The sequence below is a fragment of the Neodiprion fabricii genome, chromosome 5 (genome assembly GCF_021155785.1).
Source record: "Neodiprion fabricii isolate iyNeoFabr1 chromosome 5, iyNeoFabr1.1, whole genome shotgun sequence".
Lineage (NCBI taxonomy): Eukaryota > Metazoa > Arthropoda > Insecta > Hymenoptera > Diprionidae > Neodiprion > Neodiprion fabricii.
The window spans coordinates 19,351,662-19,373,717 of NC_060243.1; the positions used below are offsets into that span (position 1 = coordinate 19,351,662).

Genomic DNA, 22,056 nt, shown 5'->3' on the forward strand with positions numbered 1-22,056 from the left:
CTGTAAAAATTAACGAACCGTAAATTTTGGCTAAAGTAGCACAATTACTGACGAACTTGAAGAGATCTCATTAACGAATAGTTTCCAAAACAACAACAAAAATCGCACCGGTTTACCGATTTTAATTAACTTGGGCTAATTTTATTCGTCAATGAATTTTAATTAACGTTGTAGTATTTATCAAGGCATTGGTTTACTATTCGTCGTTAATAATAATTTCGTTTTATTTTATTTTATTTTATTTTTTTTTTACCGACTCGGAAGTAAAATATAAAATATGACTTTTGTGATTTGTGGAGAATTCATTCCGGATCAAAATGAGCTCCGCTTTATTAAAATCGTTCAGACGACGCGGTTTCTTAATTGTAGAAATAATTTGATGCTAGGAATCGTTCAAAGTCATCAATAATTATGCCATCGTAACTCGTGTTCATAGTTATTTGAATAGTTTTTGGGGAATATCGTTTAAACTAAATTAATCTCGACGAACTTCAGTTCTACTGTGAAACTTTTGTTACATGATGTTTCCTTCTTCGTAGCTTTTTGACCGGACTGTAAGTTTAGTGCATCTTTAATGCCATTCACTGTGGCGTAATCCACTCTTGTCTGCTGCTCGCTGCATCGGCGACATTCAGTTTCCGGCGTTCCTTCAGCCGGCTTCAGCGCTTCATGGACAATCAAATTTTACGACTGACCACTCAGGTAAACCGAAGCAATTGGACGATCTCGCATCTCGATGCAAATGAAATTTTCGGTTCGGTACGACTTGGGACCTCAAAAATATCTAAAGTTGAAAATCCGGATGGGAAATAAGCCGCGATTTCGAATAACAAGATAAACGGTAAGGCTATTTTTTCCGAATATGATTCGAGAAATGAATGATACTAAAAATCATCGGCTCGTAGGAAACGAAAGAAAGAAGTATGAAAAAAAAATTCTCAAAATTCTACTTCGCAGGTTCGAGACACGGTATTATAAATTATTCTCTTCGATACGGAAACGGAAAAGTATCTGAAGAACATTTTATATTATGTTATATGTGTTTTTTTATTTTTATTTTTTTATTTTGACGGAGTGAAATAATCATCCAAGAACCGAAAATTGTATTGCATGTAGTTTGCACCGAAACGTCGCAAAAAGAGAAAACAAATTTATATTAGGTCTAACTTTTTCAATTGAGAGATCTACGCTCAATTTTGGGAACTTAAAGTAAATCAATATATCGATCCATGAATTTTTGAATGTTTTGATTCACTTCTTTAAAGTTCATTTATACTTCTTGATTTTGTTATTTCTAGTCGTTTGTACGTATAAAGGAATGATCGTTTCCGATTGGTTTATCACATTTCATTCTCTGTTGTGAATATTGGTTTTTTTTTCAAATTTCGACCCGACGAACAATCAGATTCTGGATGAATGAAAAGGAGGGAAAATTCAAAAATATTCCCAAGGCACCGATGCACCGGCTCTGATCAGTCGGCTGCAGAGATTGGATTTCCGGACACTGGCGTAACCAGCCGCGAGGGATTTTGGAAGGGATTTTGGAATTTTTATCCTCCGATAAAAAATACTACGGCATTATGACAACCGACAAAGGGCAGCGGTTTTAGATCCCCGACCGAAATTAGAAAAGAATTTCGCACCTGTTGTTCACCAATGGTCTACAAAAATAATTAAAATTCAGAAAAATTAATAACCGTCGGAGTAGCCAAAACGACAAAAAGCGTTATTTTTTTCTTTCCGATGCGTTGAATGCTAGTTTCGAATTAAACCTCTCATTCTGTATTCACTCTGTGCTACTATTCGAATCATTTCGTTCAATCATTGTCAAACTTGCGGATGATTTTGCCGACTAAAAATAATTATTCCAGAATTATGAATATTCGATTCAGCTGACTGGTAATTCTACAATCGTTGATTAATTCACTCCCTCATTGAATAACGCGTGACATTTCTATTTCTGTGCTGATTCACTGACGCATATGATCAAATGAATCGGGTATACGAAACTCGAGTGAAGATATACCGACTAATTAAAAATATTCCAGCAATGAGCGGAGTGAAAGCTGCACGATTCGATTTAAGCGCTTTCAAGATACAGGATATAATTGCGCGGGTATAAAATATGTATATTACACGAGGCTTTAACGCAAATACGGAGTAAAAGTATGTTCAAAGCCATACAGCTGCACGTACATATAATATAGGCTCGGGTTAATTAATGCTCAAAATTTTTCGTACCTTGTTCTACGTATCGCGGTGCAAAACGAAAAAGGATTTCCTAATGTGCGAAAACACTCTTCACTCTGGAAATTACACAGGTATCTGGAATATTTATATAACGAGATTAAAATCGCGAGGAAATGATAAAAACGAGAGAATTCTGAATCGTTTTCCAGATGAGGCGAAAATAATCAAGACAAAAAAAAAAAAAATCAAAAACGTGTAATTCAAAAGTACACGTTCACAGGCACGCGACAGCAAAGCAATGGTTGAAAATGAAGAACAAGAATATTTCACCCAAAATTCTGAGAGACGCGTTTTTGGAACAGCTTTGTCACAAAATTCACGTGAGCTTTGAATTATCAAACCGCACAGAATGAACCGGCTTATAGAATTGTGTATTTATCGTTCTTACGATTAGAACTGGAAATCGTCATTTGCGACCTTCAATTCAGAATCCAAGACTCGATTCACAAGTATTGTTTGTTTTATTTTTTTCTATTATTATTGTCCGTTTGATTTCAACGCCTTAAGACGTTTTGATTTTGCGTCACCCTAAAAGAATTTTCGATTTTTCCACACACTTTCAAACTCAACTTTATTCTTTATTTTATCACCGTTTCGAGGGTCATTATCATCGTCAACTTCGTCATTTTCGTTCCCGCCCTCGTTTTTCATCGTCGTGTTCAAACCCACAATTTTCACGTTTGCTTTCATCATTGCGATTGCAAACTTCAACTTCCTCATCCTCAGCATGTTGAACCTCGTCATTCTTGTGCTTTCTCTAATCATTCGCGTCATCTTCATCATCCTTTCCATTCACCGACTTCATTCTTTTTTTCATCACGAGCTTGCCTTCGTCAGCCTGATGTTCAACCTTATCATCGCCATGTTTTTCCCTCGCCATTCTTACAACCCTCATCATCCTCACTGTCCTCCACTTTACCCTCATCCTTGATTTTCGTCATTCTTTACGAAATTCACATCGCCTTCATCCCGTTTTCACGATACTCGTCTTGATTACCCTCATCTTCAAGATTCCAACCTCATTATCCTTATCCCGATCCTCAACTTCCTCATTCTTATTACTCTCATCCTAGTTCTCATCACCCTCCTTCCCATTCAGAGTGCTCCCCCCTAATTATCCACAGACTTCCAAACCTGATACACACCAATATATGTACAAACTGATCACATCTCTTGGTTAAGGTACCAAGGTCCTTACACCATTATGCCAACAGTCATTCAATGCATCGTATAGAACTTGTAGCATAGCCACGCGAACGTGCGAGGTGAAGAAGAGTGGATTAAAAAGAATGACTGGCTCTGTGGCAAAGCCGACAACCTCCTAGATTAATAATGTTTGATTATCAAGTTTTAGGTAACGAGCTGTTACACGGGATACATGTCCGTATTACCGAGAAACAGCGCAGGATCACGATGCACCATTCACCCATCTAATAACAACTTTGCAACTCGGTTCAAAGCTTGCAGGGCGCTGTTCCCTTTAATATGTGTATTACAGAGTAGAAGTGTTGGAAACTGGATTAAGCTCTGTAAACCAATTTTGAGTTCGGGGCATGATACACGCTGCGATACGAACGAGGGGAGGTCAACATTTTTCACAGGGAAGTTTTTGCGGTCGTTTTATAACGCGATTGTTCGTAATTAAATACCGATTCAACGAGGCACGGGTGAATGCATTCGAACAGAGCAGCGGATGACTGTAATCAATCACCCGTAATGCGAGTGTCACCAGCTAACCTGACCCTTCGGTCCGTCGTCCCTAATCTCGGAAAAACAACCCTTCGCGCGCAGTCCATATTTTTAACACAAATTACACCGATTATCATATCATCGATCGTTACAGTGGCAGAAAAGTGAAACAATAAAAATGTTGAAACCAAATTGACATCGGATTATTTTTTTTCAACGTGGTATTACCTAAAAGTTAGGAGACGAAAAGATGATTTTGATCTCGATCGACGTGGATTTTCCAAACTTAGATCTGATCGGGTTTTGACTTAGATTGGTACCGTACCTTTTGAATTATGTAGAGACCGGTATTCCAAAAAATCAAATAAAAACGACGTTATCTTGGGAATGGATGAACGGATTTGAATGATAATCGGTACTGTCAGGTTTTTTTGGTGGCTGATCATGAATCTGAGGTAAGATTCGCGAAATCGAAAATGGTGAATCCCATGTGGTGAAAAAAAAAAAAAAATAGAAATATTCGGATTCTGGCTAGAATTTGTAGATGAAGGTTTTATGGGTTGCCGATAATGAACCCAAGATCCTTTTTCCAAAATTTGTAATGGTGGATCCATTATAGTGGTTCAAAATTTGAAACATCGTCATACTTTCATGTAATATGGTGCCTGAAAGCTTTTAAATCGTTAATCGCGGATCTGAGTGTGTAGTTCGAAATTTGAATTGGATATTAATACATATTTTTTTTTTTTTTTTTTGTGAATTTGGAACCTGCAGCGTGAAAACGGGAAATTCAAAGGTTGGCTCACGATCAGCCTAAAGACGCTTGTTCCAAATCGTTTCTCGCTCGGGAAAAAATAAATATTAGATTGACAACCAAATCCAAGAGTGTGTCGAATTATCATTATCGCTACAGAGTGTAGGATTCAGGTCTCGACGGACGATAATTTTCTCCTTTTCGCTACCAGTTAAGAAAGATACGTAAATGAGGGAGAAAAAATTAAGATTTATACGCCTGTCCCCTTTCTTTCTTAACGAATTATGTTTCCCAAGCTTATATAATATGAATTTCAGGCACCCGTCCATTAACCAAGAGGTTTTAATGATATGCCTCCTGACCCTGGACAAACTCGTTCGCTCAGTTTTGTTCGGGCTGTGTTTTTACGCCGTTGTGATGAACGGTGAATTCAGGGGAGTTCCCAGCGGAGCAACGAGGGGCAAAGCAGGTTATCAAAAGAACCCATGGGCGGGAGTTTGATAAAAGGAGAGCTCTTCAGAGGGCGCGAGAAGATCAACTCATAAGCGTAAAAAATGGAGGGGTGGAGGGGGGGGGGGGGGCTGCTGCAGTCTCTGAGAAAACTGTGATTAATGTCGTTGCATTGTGTATTATATGTTGTATACTTGTCAGAGCGGATACTTGGTGAAAAGGGGAAAGAAGGGTCGCCGCGAGTATTCACAAAAGCTCCACGAAGCCGCGGAAAAACTTCTGCCTGTCCCGCATTTATCTGGAAAGGATGGACACTGGCAAAAAAAAAATTTAAGGACTCACCCAAAAACCCGGGAATGGCGCCGAGCGGCATGACGAAGAGGCTGACGAGGAGATCAGCAACCGCGAGCGAGAGGAGGAAGTAGTTTGTGACGTTATGGAGTCGTCGATCCAGGCCAACGGCCAGGCAGACAAGGATGTTGCCCAAGCCACCAGCGACTATGAAAACCGCGACGAAGAGGAAAGTCCAGTCGAACCGTTTGCCTTTGACGCTCCAGGATGGACGCTGTAAGCGACGCGTACACGTCACCGGTATGTCAGAGACCGTAGGATCGTTCGTCGCTGAGCACTCGAGCAACTGTTGAAGCGAACGGGTTGTTAGATGTATGAAATGTGTTTGAAAGTCGGCGATGGTGAAGGAACCGGAAACGTTGAAGATGATGATGATAGGAAACGATGACTTATAGACGTGGGAAGAGTTGTTTTGAAAGGCTTTGGAGAGGTTGAAAATCTGAAAACGAAGATGAAGAAGCAAATTAAATTGATGGTTAAGTTAAGGAAAGAGGAGAGAGACGCGTTTTCGAAGCTTTGGCGGATGAAAAGATGGTGAAGTCATAGGTGAAATAAATTATGTAACTTCAAGTGACAAAAGTTGGTCTCGCAAGGGTTGAAAGGTGAAAAGATGTTGAAGGAATTAAAGAAGCAGATTAAGAAAAATGTTACAAGGTTGTGAGAAGCAGAAAAAAATGTTTCAGTAGATTTTAAGTACAAGGAAAAGCTGAAGGAGGTAATTAAGAAGCAGATGGAGTAGAAGATGTGATTGTAGGTAGCAAAATTTACTTTGGAAGGTTTTAAAAGTAAAGAAGAAGCTATAGGAGAATATTTAAAATCAGGTGAAATGGAAGATAAAACTATAAAAAGGCAAGGAAGTTGTTGTGGAGGGTTTTGAAAATGGAGACAAACTGAAGATATCGAAAAAGCAAATGAAACTGACAGTGTAAATTTGTGTAACAAGATTAGATTTCAAAAATTACAAAAAAAGACAACAAAAGACAAAGAACCAGATGAAATGAAAGGTACGGCTATAATGTGTAGATGAAGTCGTTCGAGTATATTTTGAAGATAAGAGAAAGGCGAGGAAGCCGATGAAGAAGCAAGCTTAATAGAAGATACACAGCTATAAGAAATTGAGAAAGTTGTTCGAGAAGGTTCTGAAGATAAAAACAATCCGAAGAAGACCACTTTTCGGTATCCGAATGAAAAGAAGAATACTACCAAGAGAACGGATGAAAAGTTTAAGAATTCCTGCATCTCACGGCACCAGTTCAACAACATGATCACGAAATGATTTGAAAATGGAAACGCTTGGAAATGGAAGAAATCAACAAGTGGATGAAACAGGTCGAAATGTCAATCATGCGACAAAATCCTGGAAGACAACGAATACTAACCTCTTCAAGTACCGTGGAGTTGCAGTCTCTGAGCATGGGGAACTGGGTAAGGAACATTCCCTCGACGTTTTCGAGGCCGCTGAGGACGAGGGATACGTTGACGTCACAGTCGAGGTAGTCGCATGGTCTGCATAACAGGGCCGAGTCGTATTCAACGGTGCAAAAGTGATCATACGGGGCCCATAGGGAGGTACTTGAATCGGCAGCACCCTGTCCGAGACTGCAGCCGGACAGGCAACCGTTGAAGGGAGTGTCGTTGCAGCTGGTCACATGCCGAAGCACCGTGGTTAAGTTGCTCGTTAAACTGGTCGATAGATTCCCACCGCTCATCAACATCTTTGTCTCAACAATGTCACATTGTTGCCAGTGGCTCTTCTCAACCCGCGCATCCTTATGCCCGGTCCTCCTCTCCAGCTGCCCAAGCCTTTCTTTATTTCAAACAATATTTACCTCCCTTGCGGTAGCTTCATTTCGCATTTTCCTTCCCCGGATACACTGCCACGCTTTATTACCGACTCTTGCAAGCTCCTCAACGGGCTTCGTATTCTCCCTCGATCCCGCCATCGTCATCGCATGATTCGTCAATACTCGTTACGGTTCTTATTTTCCACTCTTGATCTACGTCAGCTGAAAATTAGAGCAACACAGTTTATCAGGTCAATTAGGTCGGGAGCTTTTGAAAATTCAAGATATAATTAAACCCATTTCAATGGGGAATCTATTAAACTTTAGGCCGTCGCTTGGCCAAACTATAGTCATATAATATAAATGTGGGTTATTGGAATATACATTAAAATCAGCGGGGATTTAAAGGTTAAGAGGGTGTCTGGGTCTATTTCGACATTCACGTATGAACTCCAAATATCGATGTCCACGTGTCCGATCGTGAAAAAGGGCTTAAGAGCCCCATTCTAGACACAATTCTGAACAAAAACACTACAAGCATTTTTATTTGAGGCAGAAATAAAAAAATGGCATAGATTCTAAAAAATTGCAACAGTAAATTTGTAGAATTCATTCCATTTCAAAGTCCCAAATTCCAAAACAACAAAATGGCGAAAGGGCATAACTACGACTAGTCAAAGTTCCGAAAGTGAGAATATGAGGAAATTTTCAAATCTGAATCATCAAAGTTTTGAGTGATCGAAGATTTTCAGTACCGTTAATTTCTGGCTTGGTAAAATTTCACCACTTTGATCTCTCATTGTTTTGGATTTCGATATTTTTATATGCGGAATCATAGTTATTCTAGTTTTTGGTTTTTCTCATTTCTTATGCCCACTCGTTGAGTAGCCTACGCTGTGTGAGAATGTTTTAATTTTCGGGACTTTACTACGTAAAAACTTTATCTGTCGGAATTTTGCTCTATTGGGACTTGGATTTTTGGAATCCTGCATTTCGGAACTATGAACCGAGGAGTTTCCAACTAATCGAAACTTTGTTGTTTCGTAAGAGTTCGACTTCTTTACTCCAAGTTTCGCAACCAAATAATTGAAATCAGGCGCTTTCGTAACTTTTCAAATTCAGAACTCCAACTCTGCCCCCAAAAATCTAACTAGTCTGTATAAAAGAGAAAAGGCGCCACTTCTCACACGTTTCACGGGCACGGAAAGTGGGATTCTCGATACACATGTTACAAAAAAACCCAAAACCACTTTTGCATGTTTATTGCGCAATTTCACCAAACGCATAAAATTCGGCATGCTTCTAATTAATGAACCAAAATATAAAGAGAGATGGAACGACCCTTCACCGAGTGTATAACATCTTCTCGACCGACTTATTTCGAGAACCGTTAAACGCCCGGCTCTCCGCACTGGTAACACGATTCCCAGATGGTAACCTACTTGTGTTAACATCGGCTCACTCTCAATCCTGAAAGCTTCATCCGTCAAACCGACCTAGCCCACAGTACGTATAACAGTTCGGAAAACATTCTAGATCTTATCTCGAATCACCCTTTTCCCGTCGACACTTGCCAGAAAATCAACTCCCGCAGAGTTTCGCCTCGAGCGATGAATTCCCTCTCGACGTTTTCAAGATCACGATCAACGAACGATTTGAAGATCACGACCAACGCTTCTTTGTAGACATTATAACGACACCTACGGTTCCTCAATTCGTGGAAACGTGACTGCAGAAATTTTCATTAAACTTTTGACTGTACGCGAGAAAGAAAATTCACCGACACTGGGAAGCCAAAATCCGAAAATATTTTACAAAAGCTTGAGTCTCAGTTAAATTTGGATTAAAATTGAAATGACGTGTAACAAATTTTACAATCAATGAATTAGATGTCTTCAAAATAACTATTGAACTGATATTCTATTTGAAACGTGTAGGGGGAAAAAAATAGTAAGAATAAAAATATAAAACACACCGGATATCGTCGGAGTGAAACATAGTATAGTGTGGTGTTTCATTCATCACCGTCATATTTCTCGTTTCATTCCCGCAGCTCAGTGACAACTTCATATTATACATGGTACACCTATTTCATTCCCCTAGGGTTTCATTTCTTATCTTTTATCGTACACAACATCTGTCGCGATCCTGGCCGCTAAGACGAGAGCTGCGGTTTCACCGGGGAAAATTTATCGCTCCATGTTTACCTTGCTACGCGTTACCACCACCCTTAAAACAGGTATATAATGTATAATACACATCCATGTATAGATATATATATTGTATACCTGCACCCACTTACACCTTGGGGTGATAATTCACGACAGCAATTTATGTTTTTCTTTTTATCACCGAAGAAAAACGGACAAAAAATATATGTGTAAATAAATAAACAAAAACGAAAGAAACCGGTGGAGGAACTAAATGTGAATAACAAATCTACGCTCTCCTCGTTTCATGGCGTCACGTTGTTCAAAACGGAAGCACGTACTCGGTTCAAGGCGGTACCCCATATAAGAATTTTATATTTAATAAGTTTTCATGGTCTGTTATATGCATTTCATAAGCTTCACAAACATTCCACAGGATTTTAAACCATTGAATAGTGTCCGGAATTCACTCACATCTCACAGTATCTAATATTAGCAATAGTAGCAACAATGGCAATGATAGTAAAAATAGTGAAATGATAGTAGTGGCAATAGTTTTGATAGCGATGACATTAGTCAAGTGTTAATAGGGGTAGTGGTGGTAATACTGGGAATAGATGTGATAGTGATAATAATAGGAAAACGGTAGTAGTAGCAATAGTTGTGATAGTGATAGTAATAGTAATAGTGCAGTAGCAATAGCGGCAATAGTTGTGACAGTGATAGTAATAGTTGAGTGGCAATAGTTGTGATAATGATAACATTAGTCAGGTGTGAATAACGGTAGTCGTGACAATAGTTGCGATAGTGATAATAATAGTGAAATGAAAACAGTGATAATAGTGATGGTGATGATATTAGATGAGTGTTGATAGTGGTAGTGGTGCTAATACTGGCAATAGTTATGATGGTGATAATAATAGGGGAACGGTAGTAGTAGCAATAGTTGTGATAGTGATAGTAATAGTGAAGTGGCAATAATGGCAATAGTTGTGACAGTGATAGTAATAGTTGAGTGGTAATAGTTGTGATAATGATAACATTAGTCAGGTGTGAATAACGGTAGTCGTGGAAATAGTTGCGATAGTGATAATAATAGTGAAATGAAAACAGTGATAATAGTAATGATGATGATATTAGACGAGTGTTAATAGTGGTAGTGGTGGTAATACTGGAAATAGTTGTGATAGTTATAACAATATGGAAATGGTAATACTGTCAATAGTTGTGAAAGTGATAGTAATAGTGAAGTGGCAATAGTGGCAATAGTTGTGATAATGATAACATTGGTCAAGTGTTAATAGTGGTAGACGCAGCAATAAGAGCAATAGTTTCAATCGTGATAGTAATAGTGAAATGAAAATGATCGTAATAGTGACAGTGATAATATTAGTCAAGTGTTGATAGTAGTAATAGTGACAATTCCAAAACTATAATTTCATACTATCTGACGATCATTTTGGAAGCAATTCACGCGACTTTATACGCATATTACAACATCTCGTATCGTTTAAAAAACATGTATAATTTGATGGAATTTTTCAAGTATTTCATGGTATTTTAAGCAATGCTGTTCCAACTATTCTACGAGTAGCTATCCCCTCGACTCGATTTCACCGGCCCCGCTCCTTGCTGCTGCTCGGTTGCTAATGGTGCTACAGCTCTGCTTTTACTATCCTTGCTTCCGCATTACGTTGTTACAATTTTATGACCCTCAGTTTTTCCGCGTACGTGACCTGAAGTTCAGGGTGCAGGATATCCTTCTTGGAATTGACTCACTGGTGTGATTCGACCAGTAATCTCAGTTCACGAAGAGAAATATAAACGGAAACATTGAAGCGTTGTCCTCGAAACATTTAACTCCAACGCCGACGATTACGAGAAACTGTTTTTCATCAAATTTTTAGAATTCAAAATTAGCTGAATCTGACTTATGTTAGTGAGAGTTGAACAGAACAAGATTATCAAAAATTCCATCAAGAGAAAGATTAATATCACTCTTACGCACCTTGCGAAAATCATATCGAAAACGTTGCTATGAGAAAAAAATAAAAATTCTCTACCGGCATCAAAAATAGTTCATTGATCATCGATAAAAAAAAAAAGTGTGAGCCATCTGGTAAACGTATGCACGGAAAAAGAATTCCACTAATCTATATACATACCGACTAGTTTACATTAATTTATTGTAGACGTAAAAGCGGTGAGGAAATGATAGCGTGCAGCCTACTTGAAAGAAGGGGTAAAAAAACGTGTTTAATGAGCTGTCAAAATATTTTAACGATCCTTTACTTAATATAGTAAATAAATGAACGAATGTGGTTTTCGTTAAGCTCACATCGTATCATACATATGTAAAGAAGACCATACAGACGGGCACGCGTATCGCGAGTAATAAAGTTGTGAGATTTTCTCATACCCGTAATGTACTCTAAGCACACACGGGTGATGACGAATCGAGTTTGCGAATGTACAGCTGTATTCGCACGCGAGGATTCACACACAGGTGTAATAAATCAGCAGACGCGTTGACGCAAACGCAAACGCGTTTGAGCAATCAAATAAACGCTCATCGGTTGCACAGAAATATAACTACCCGATTCGGACTTGTTAAAAAAAAATATACCACCTTTCTTTCTTCATCGAAATTCATTTTTTCATTTTGATAATTTTGAGACTACGGTAACACAGGTATCTAGGGAAACTGTATCATGGATCTAGGAATAGAATGGAAGGCGCATAAGGTGAGAGCATAGGCGCAGGACGTGACGTAAGGGGAAGTCGGTTCAACGCCATATTGGAAGTTCCGCTCGTGGTGCTATCTGGTGAGCAAAATAAGATGCTATACCAGTTGTATGCAATTTGGCTAACTACATCGGTGATCTTTTAGGTTAGGGACGCTAACATTTGCCGCCAGGCGGCAACACATGTGCAACTTCCAAGATGGCGCAACCAATCAGAGAGCCTCGTGCCACCTCGTACCCTTTACGTAATATGTCTTCATCCCCGCGGTGATTGCTCTCACCATTTTATTCCGAGCTCCGTGAACTATACAATGATGAAATTACTTAGTATCACCAGCCGCCATCTTGTGGGTAAAAGTCGGCTACCCAATCGAGTATTTGTTTTAAAACAAAATTTTCAACCCCATATGTCATTCTGCTTTTACTCGATACTGCAAAATGAAAGTCTGACAGCCTGCACGAAGCTTTTAGTGCCCTAGTAATCGTACAAATGACTTAAAACACGATCAGCTGATCGCCAACTCTCCGCCATATTGTTGTCCAAATTCATATTGATATATGAGAAGCTAGCATATTTTTTATATTATTTTTGAAGATAGAAGATGGGGTACATACAAATTATGGGGATTGAAACGGATTAGATAAAAACGAGAATCAACAACAGGATCGTGATACTAAAATTTTTAGCAATTATTATTCAAAATTAATTCTGACACAGAACCGATCGCTGTTTTTTCCTCGACGTCGTGTTTAATCATTTGATTCATGATCAGGGTTTCGAAATTAGTTTTTGTTATGGTTCTAATTTTTTTTTTTTTTTTTTTCTACGCGTCTTTCTTCGGTGTATCTACAATATTCTTTTTTTAATCCCGTCTATGGAGAGCTTGTACGTAAAATATAAACAGCTGGTGCGCGTAACGCGTGTTGCGAAAAATTCCACTTAGTTTAAACCTATTTCGAGCTGACAATGCGGTTCCCGGCGGTAAGAGAAATATAAATTGAGACCGAACATCAGTCAATGTCAGGCCGACATGAACGTTTTACACCTCGGAGTCAACCTTCGTGTCTGTATTATTCGAGGTGCGCGTGAGAGGAATTCTACAAATGCATGCCAGGCGACAATTCCGGGTATAACTTAATGTGGCATGATCGACATTTTGTAATTTCATAGGTGACTCGAATTGTTCAAACATGGGTAATAATTTACACAAAATGGCCAAACGAGCCCCGAAATAACTCTGATGACAGCTGGAAACAGCAAAAATAGTCCGAAGACAAATGTACAATCATTTAAAGTTGTAAAGAAATTCTATAAAAAGTTTCGCAAGTACGGAAAATCGCTGAAAGTATTACCAAAAGTCTAAGTTCAGTGTAAAAATTATATAAAATGGCTAGAATCGGTCCAAATAATTTGCAAGCTGAAAAACTACGACCAAAAATATTTTCTAAATTGTTCAAAACACTCGAATTCGGATGGAATGGTATTCCAATAATAAATTTTCAACCACTTTATGGAAAATTGATATGTCATCAAAGCTTGATGCAAAATTCAATCAAAACAGGAAACGAGAACGAGGCATTTATTCTGTCATTCGCTTTTATCACCGTTGATGCGTAACTGACGAACATCAGATACATCAAAGGTACGGGAATTTGAGAATTCGAAGGGAACTCTGATCGTCACAGAAATTTGTTCCGCGGGCGCTTGCAATTATACCAAACGCGTGGCTGAAAGCTTATCCGTTGACAGCCACGTTTGGCTCAGAATGGCCTGGCATTTCAATTACTTTCAACTATTAATTCTAAAAAGTAGCAAAAGTCACCAGGATATTGATGGCTTAAAAAAAGCATGCGGTATTTTCAGGTCTATTGAGCCTCAAACATACGATGGAGGAAAATTGTATATTTTTTTACGAGTATCCAATCGAGAGCCTTGAATAATTTTAAAAAAATTTGCATCCACGTTAAACAATTTTAGGTTGGCAAAGAATAATAAATTTCGGGATCGTCAAAAGATTGCCATGAAGTGAGTTGAGAAACTCAAATACACGTCAATTCCAGTGAGTTTCGCTATTGATTCACCTCATTTCAGGGTCTTGAAATCGTTTCAGCGGATTTCAAGCTTATAATAGCTTAAATAGCGCGCCTACTACGTAATTAAACTACGAGAAGACGCCAAAGAATCAACATCTAATCAATATCTCGTAGCCCACATTTTCAATCTATTTGCACGTTTCAATACATCCAATTTTACAATCATATTTTTTTTTTTGTTTTTTTTTCATCAGACGAAGTCTAGTCACATTTTTCCAAAGTGGTAAATGAGAACATAACAGTCCTCACAAGTTTATAACAATTAAAAGTGTAAATCCATCTACGGGAATGAAATCTATATAAGGAAAACCGTAAAATCCGCCATTGAAATAGGAACCTGATTGGGCAACAATAAAGAAGAGTAAAAATCAAGTAAAAACAACAAACTGTTATTATTTATGAAGAAAAGACTGGTCATGAAATAATTGTCGCATTAAATTCAAAAATGAACATTTATGTACAGAAAAGGCGTATTTTAGTCTTGCGAATGAATGAATAAATGATTGAATGATCGAAAATAATTAATATATACAACTTCGTTTATACATGTTTATGTATAACTCTGATTTATTCATTTATTAAACAAAAATAAAATGTATACAGTTTACCTAAAAATAGAGAAATTCATTCAAAATTGATTAGAAAACAAAATTGAATGATCCTACATCCTTGAATATATTTCCAAACAATTTTCTTTATACATATAGTTTGAACCTTGTATCCTCGATATAATTTTTTTTTTTTCGTGTGTTTACGGACATTTTTTGTGATGACAATACCTGTTACAAGTTTTGAATAATTTTCAAAGATTTTACAGTATCCTAAAATGCATTGCGGGCCTTCGATGATTTGCTAAAGTGATAGAAGATATTTCATTCAATAAGCTAAAGAAAAAATGTGGACAATTTTAAATTTAAAAAAAGGCACAATTTCGAAAACCTTCTCTTGGAATTTCAAAATAGTTGAACCTTTTAAGAATGGAAGATTTTCCAAGATTCCCCGACGTTTCCAAAAGTTGCATCTCTATTCTGACGATTCTTAATAAAGATTTTAAAAATGTGATACGTTATTTTGAGAAGCTTCCAAAAAGAACTTACTCAATCAGTCTACAATACGATAAGAAAAATTCAATTTCAAGTTTTCAAATACCTGTCGCGATTTGAAAGAAAATGATATCATAACAGACGAGTCGTTCAAAACTTAAGCTAATTGATTCACGGTTACATCATAAATTTTGGTAGCAGGTTGACTGCATTTTGACTTTCACAGATTTCAAAAACAGTACTTGTCAATGTATCCCAATTTGCGTGGGAAATTTTCTGAATGAAATTAAAGCGGTTCGCGAATGAAAGGCAAAAAGAGTAGGGGAGGGTAGGGAGGGGTGAGGGGGGGGGGGGGGAGAGTTTTCACAGCTTGAGCGAGATGACATATAGGTAGAGTTGGTAAAAAAAGCTTTAACGATACTCCCTAATGGCTTGCTAAACCAGATGCGGTCTATTTTAATCAATGCGGGAACGGAAATTGAAATCACGGTAGAGTGATCCAAAACGTTCGTGAAAATTTCGCCACGCCGTGGAGAAGAAAACTCGAGGGAAAAAAGTATTCGTATCATCTGATCTCCTTCGTTGTTTCAAACCCAAATTACATAGGCTGAGAGAATGAAAACTGGTGTTTTGAAAACGACCTCGAAAATTTGAAACCTGAAAATGACGAGTCCGAAAAACGTTTTACAGCTTATCGATTCAAAAATCTGTGCGAAAATTAAATTTTTAATGCATACGGATTCCGTATTCCTTGCATATTCGTGTACACGGTACGCATGGAAGCGTAGCTTGTATGGATTGTCATCCATCAACGGACGTAGAGGGAAAATGAGGTGGGGGCGTTGAGAACAAGGCGAAGAAATACGAAAGGAAAGAAAAAAAGTCCAGGGAAACAAAGAAGTAGAAGAAGAAGAAGATTTTCAGAACTAATGGATTGTAACCGGCTATACAAACACGTCCGATCGTCGATCTATCCTGAACGAAAATAGCAAATATCTATTTATAGAGGAAAGATAGGCGGGCGCATGAAATGCCCAGAGTGTTGTAAAGCTTGTCAGAAGCTGATGAAAACCTTCAAACTTTAGCAGGTAATTCTCGTGGTAATTCGCAGCTCATTTATGCCGGATGTATCAACTTGCGGCCGATCGGGCGTAACTTTTACCGCTGATTTCTCGGATGCTTTTAGAATTTGTTAGTAAAAAAAAACTTGTTTCCCCCGATTTGAAAAAAAAATCTTTCCCTACTTTTAAAACGATTTTTCTAAGAATTCCCTCCGTTGTTTATCGATCTCACACCGAAATTCCGAAACATTCTGCAAAGGCTGAAGGCGTTTGTGGAAAAGAGAGAGAAAGAGAAAAAAAAAAAACACCCAAAAACCCGACAGTAATTTCGTGAGTTTTTCTTTCAGACAAATTCAGCATTTATCGAGACAACGCAGTAAATTTTTTCGAACAAGCAGAAATGTTCTGGAAATTGCATGAGGGACGAATTTTGAGGACTTATCAAAAAAAGAAAAGTCAAATTTATATGCAGATTTCGAGTCGAAAATCTCAATCTCGCCAATTTAGAGACAGGTAGAATGTTTGGAATTAGTTTGGAGTACCTGAAACGTAACGTTCGACAATCTTAGGTAAACACAATTATGTCTGTTATGAATTTAATTCTCTTCAAACTATGTGAAACAAAATAAGCCTGCTTGTTTGCAGCTTCTGAAATTGTTTAGAGTCTTTTCTAAGAGTTCGGGTTTACTTTCCGTACGAGTGATGAAAGAAATGCGAATAATCGGATAAGAAAAAGGGGAACAAAAATGGTATTAAAAACAAAAAAGTGAATATCGTTCCAAGAAATTACGGCGGGCAAAGAAAGAAGCCCAAAAATTAACGAAGGGCTCGATTTTGGTTGAAATTGATCGGGAGGCGTTAATTACACCCGAGTAACTCGATAGCCACGCTGCTAAAGCTTTCCAGCAAATGCAATCAATTAATTTCTACTCAAGTATAATACCGGGTGTCTCCATTCAAATTTGTTTCGAGCCTTGAGCAAAATATACATACTATTAAAATATTAATAAAAATAAAAGAAAAAAAAAGTGAAAACACGTTCACAGACCTCAGCCGAAGCAAGAAGCTTGAATTAAATGTCCGTAACTTTGTTCCGATCTTCAAAAAAAATAGTATCGTACAAAAAAAAAAAAAAAAACAAAAAAAAAAATTTAAGCACCTTTCAATTATATTTTACGTAATTATTTTGCATTGAATCAATTTGTTAGTGCCCAAGTAATATCAGTGAAATAGAACATTTTTCATCGATAAATGAAACATCTGCAATAGTTTTCGACAGACTTAAATGAAACTTGCAATAAACGGAAAAAAAACGTAACGATAAGTTTCATATCTTTTCAATCTCCTTACAAGTTTGCTGCGATAACTCCGAAGAAATATATTTCGAGTTGTGAAAAGTTTGTTCAAATTCGGACACCCGCTATATTGCATATTCTACTTTACAGGCGCACGAAGAGTTCTTTAGGGTTACGTAGAGTATAGGTATACGAGGATGGATCAACTAAATGCTGCCGCGAACATGAAAGAAGAGTCGATAAGGGTGTAAGAAAGAAAATCTGGATCCACGATCAGCGACACGTACATAATACCATCCCACCTATACACCCTAAGAAATTCAATTACGATACGAAATGAAAGACGATTTGCCATCCGGCTCACGTTTTTTCGCCCCCCTCTATCATTTCGCGCTTTTCTTTAGCTACATCCACTTATTTTAATAGCCACCTTTGCGCTCTTCCCCTTTTCTGACTGTCGTTTTCAAGCTTGTAATACATTTTTCGTGTACTCGTATTTATGCGGCGAGAAAAAAAAAAATGTACATATTCCGATAGAGGATGAATTAAAGAGTGGAAATTTTTGTAACTCACATTTTTAAGCTCAGGATTATTCCCGGTATTCATTCTCTTCGTTCGATTTTTTACGTAAATTGTTGAAAAAGCAATACGTGAATTTCTTAACCGAAGCCTGAAAATCTTTTTTGGATTAGTTGACATTGGATTTTAATAATTCTCACCGTCACTTTTCATCGCTGCCTAAGTAACTTTTCTCAAACTGATTCTTGGGATTATAATTTTTACCTCATTCTTATTCTCGTATATCAAATATTTTCGAAAGATATTGAATCGGTTTTAAAACCCGTTAAAAACTTTTTAGACCGTGCTAAATTCGATAATAAAAGCGATACCGGTCACTTTTTTGTTCCGATTCTAACCGTTCTTCACCGCGTAGAAAACAAAAAAAAAAAGGATAAAAAACTCGCGAACGCGTTTCAAAAGCGAGTAAAGCATTTATGGTACTTATCGAAATTTTTCGATCCAATTCGATATCTCGTAGATTCAACGTAGTAAACGGATTTCTAGAAACGTCGATGCCTTTGAGACTGGTAAAACAAATCCGACAAGAAAAATCGTTCAAAAAATACCGTAGAATCTATTGACGAAAGAACTTTTCAGGGAAATTATTGGCTCGTTCTTATTTTCGAGGTAACTCAGTTTTGAAAAGCTTGCGAGAAGCTTTCGGGACTACTAAAAAGCATTCGTTCGTCCGTAAAACCGGATTAAGACAAATTTACCGTTCTTCTGTGCGATTCGTTTTTTTTTCTTTTTTTTTTTTTTTTTTTTGTTTCCACCCCGTTGCGCGCCCGAGGGTCCGAAAAATAATTAATCCTTGCTTTGAGAAAACTGAAAAGCTTTCTGGACTACTCAAACTTCGGCGAGGTGAATAAATCGTTCCCTTCACCCCCCCCTCCCCGCTTCCATCCTTTCCGGTACTTCCGGTAACGGATTCCCTTCGCTTTCCGCTCCCGCAAAATCTCAGACGGTCAATTTTGTCCCATTCCGAATTGGAGGAGGAAAATGGAGGCGCGGAACGGCTTCCTGGGACAATATTGGCTCCATTGATGCGACAAACTCGGTCGGCGGACAAACCGCGGACATAATACTCCGCATGTCATATTGTCCACGTCTGTATTTCTCATATCGGGTTATTTACCGGCCTGCATCCAGCGTTTGCCAAGGCATACGATACATGTACACATCCCTCGCAGACGCGTATCGTGTATGGGGCATTCCGATCGGGATTAAAAAAAATGATGTTTCAAATTTGTTAAAAATTGTGTTTTTTACGTCACAGCATATCGGGCGAAGAACACCGCTACGTTTGGTACGAATTTTTTGTCTGTAAGACGGTGAGGTTTGCCATTTTCGATACGTCTGTCTTCTAGGATCTGGAAGGGATTGTGAAAAGTTTTGCAAAACGCGTTGTTTGATAAAACTTTCGGAATCTCAGCAACGAATCGAGTTTTAGTCACGACCGATCACATTCGTATGTACGGTTTTACCGGAACTCGTGGAATGCCCTGTAGGTACGTTATATTTGTACTGTCTGCCACCCGGTATCGACGATATATGTAATTTTTCCCCGATGAAAGCACAATTTGAATCCAATTTTCTATACCGATTCGGTTTCCATTCCCTCCTTCACTCTTGCCAAATATTTGTTTTCCGATAAGAATCGATAACGTGAAAAAAAAAAATAAAATCTTACAATCGGAATATACCGATTTCCTAATTACTCGAACAAAATCTTCAACGACCTAGATCGTGCGATCTGTAAATAAAAAATAAAATCCCTGGACGAAATTCTCGGGATTTCATCGTGAGAGAATCGAAGCTGGCAATTCCGAAAAAAATTATATAGATCGTTTCTTTTATATTCTTACGAAGGTTTTTGTAACTCGTGAAATATCTGAAATCGTTTGAAAAAAAAAAAAGAAAAAAAGGAAACGAAAAAAGAAATGTGAAAAATATACGTGCGGGATTTGTACAAGAAAATAAACGCGATACGCGTTTCTTGGAATATTTCTTCCACTTCGAATTCACGTCCCGATTTCCCTCCTTCGAATTTCATCTACTTCCCCTTCTGGACTGACAAACGCAATCTTCCGTTTTTCGACTCTCTTCGTTACTTTACGGTGAAACCGTCGTCGATCGGGTAAAACGTCAACATCCAATTCTATGCATTTGTATACACGTATATACGATGTGTACGAAAACTTTTCTCATTACCGGACGAACTTTACACAGTTGACTACATGCATACGATAATATGCATGTGTTGTATAAATGCGATCTGAAATGCTACACATTCTCGAGTATCCTCCATTCATCTTGTTCTGAAAAGAAAATTCTGAGAAATAACGAGACACTCGTTATTTTCTTATTTTTTAACTCTCCTTTTACTTCTTTGATCCATTTCGGCATGAATGAAATTTGTGTATCAGTGTTGAAAACAAAATTCAACAAACGATACTAATCACGCAGAGAATGCGAGAAATTTTAGCAATGGCTATAATTAAATTCTCTATAATAAAATTAATAATAATAATCAGAGACCAAAGTTCTTTACGCAATCAATTAACATACACAAATCTTTTCTCATCGTGATCGACGAAGCTGATGCATTTCAAGCCTGAAGAAAAATACACAAATGAGCAAGGCATTACGGTACATAGATTTGAATACACAAAAATTCTGTGAAAACTTTTTTCTTTCCTCGCTGGAATGAGAAATGTGAGAAAAATGGAAGACGGTAATATTGACGAAGCAGAATTTCGAACATTGATTCAAGTATAGTTGACGAATGACCTGCAAAATGTTACACTTTACGTTGATTACCAAAATGGGGTGAAAGAAATTCATCGGTATGGATAAACGATGCTGTGAAAGTGAGAAAAGCGTGAAATAGAACAAGTCCGGCGGAGGAGAGGAGAAAAAAAAATAATTCAGGAATAAAGCAGGACGAAATATAACAACGATAATGACGCGACAGGTGGAAAGGATGCGGGAGAAAGAAAATGAATTTTCGGTCTCGGTGTAACGATGAAGGGGTTTTAGCCGGGCTTCCTTCCTGAATTACTACCTTCAATGCAACAGCCGACAGTCGCGGTATGAGGATCACGATCTCGTGTGTGTGTGTGTGTATTTGTTTACACATATGTACATGTAACAAAGGGTGAAGCGCAGCTGGCGGGGGGTAACAAATGATTCTTCCCTGCTGCGAGCTGTCACCCTCAGCTGCAGAATTTCTCCGGCTCGTGTATATTTCGAGTTGATAAAAGCGGGCGTCAATTTCCATGTAAGTCTGATTCTCGACGAAATTTGACAATTTCGGAATAATGTTTCACCATTTTTCGCTCGTCAGGTAATTCTGTCTGGCTTATTTTTTTTCAACCCCTAATTGTTCCCGACTTTTGAGTGATTTTTTTCAAAGTCGAAGCTTTGAGAAATCGATCAACCCCTTGATTGTCGGTGATACACGTGTGGGTGGTAAAAAAGTCGTGCTACACACGTGTAGGGATTTGGAAAAGATTTTTCTGATACATCGATTTGACTGTAATTTGGCAAATCGTCGTTTTTGAGGTTGCTGAATCCGAATCTGAAATCGGATTTCTAAAATTCGAAATGGCGGATTCAATACGGCGGACGCAAATACGAAAAATTTTCTTCTTATAGTAGCCTGAGAAATTCAGTAAAACAAGTATCGTTAAAAAAACTGTTTGAATTAAGAAAAACGAGGTACGCGTAACCATTTTGCGCAATTGTAGATCCTTTTTTGGTTATTGCAACGCAAAATCAGGTTGTTAGGTTTACTCTACTTTTTGTAGTTAAACAAGGCTTTAACGTCA

General features: G+C 37.9%; 1 protein-coding gene across 1 annotated transcript in view; it reads right to left on the reverse strand.

Annotated features, from left to right (window-relative positions):
• LOC124184008 (alpha-1D adrenergic receptor) overlaps nucleotides 1–22,056 on the reverse strand; it is a 134,527-nt gene that overhangs the window by 103,143 nt on the left and 9,328 nt on the right. The window contains exons 2-3 of the mRNA XM_046573283.1: nucleotides 6,874–7,500; nucleotides 5,486–5,780 (exon numbers count right to left, since the gene is read on the reverse strand). Coding sequence (XP_046429239.1) covers nucleotides 5,486–5,780; nucleotides 6,874–7,209 — 631 coding nt within the window. The 5' untranslated portion in view covers nucleotides 7,210–7,500. The remainder of the gene's footprint in view (nucleotides 1–5,485; nucleotides 5,781–6,873; nucleotides 7,501–22,056) is intronic.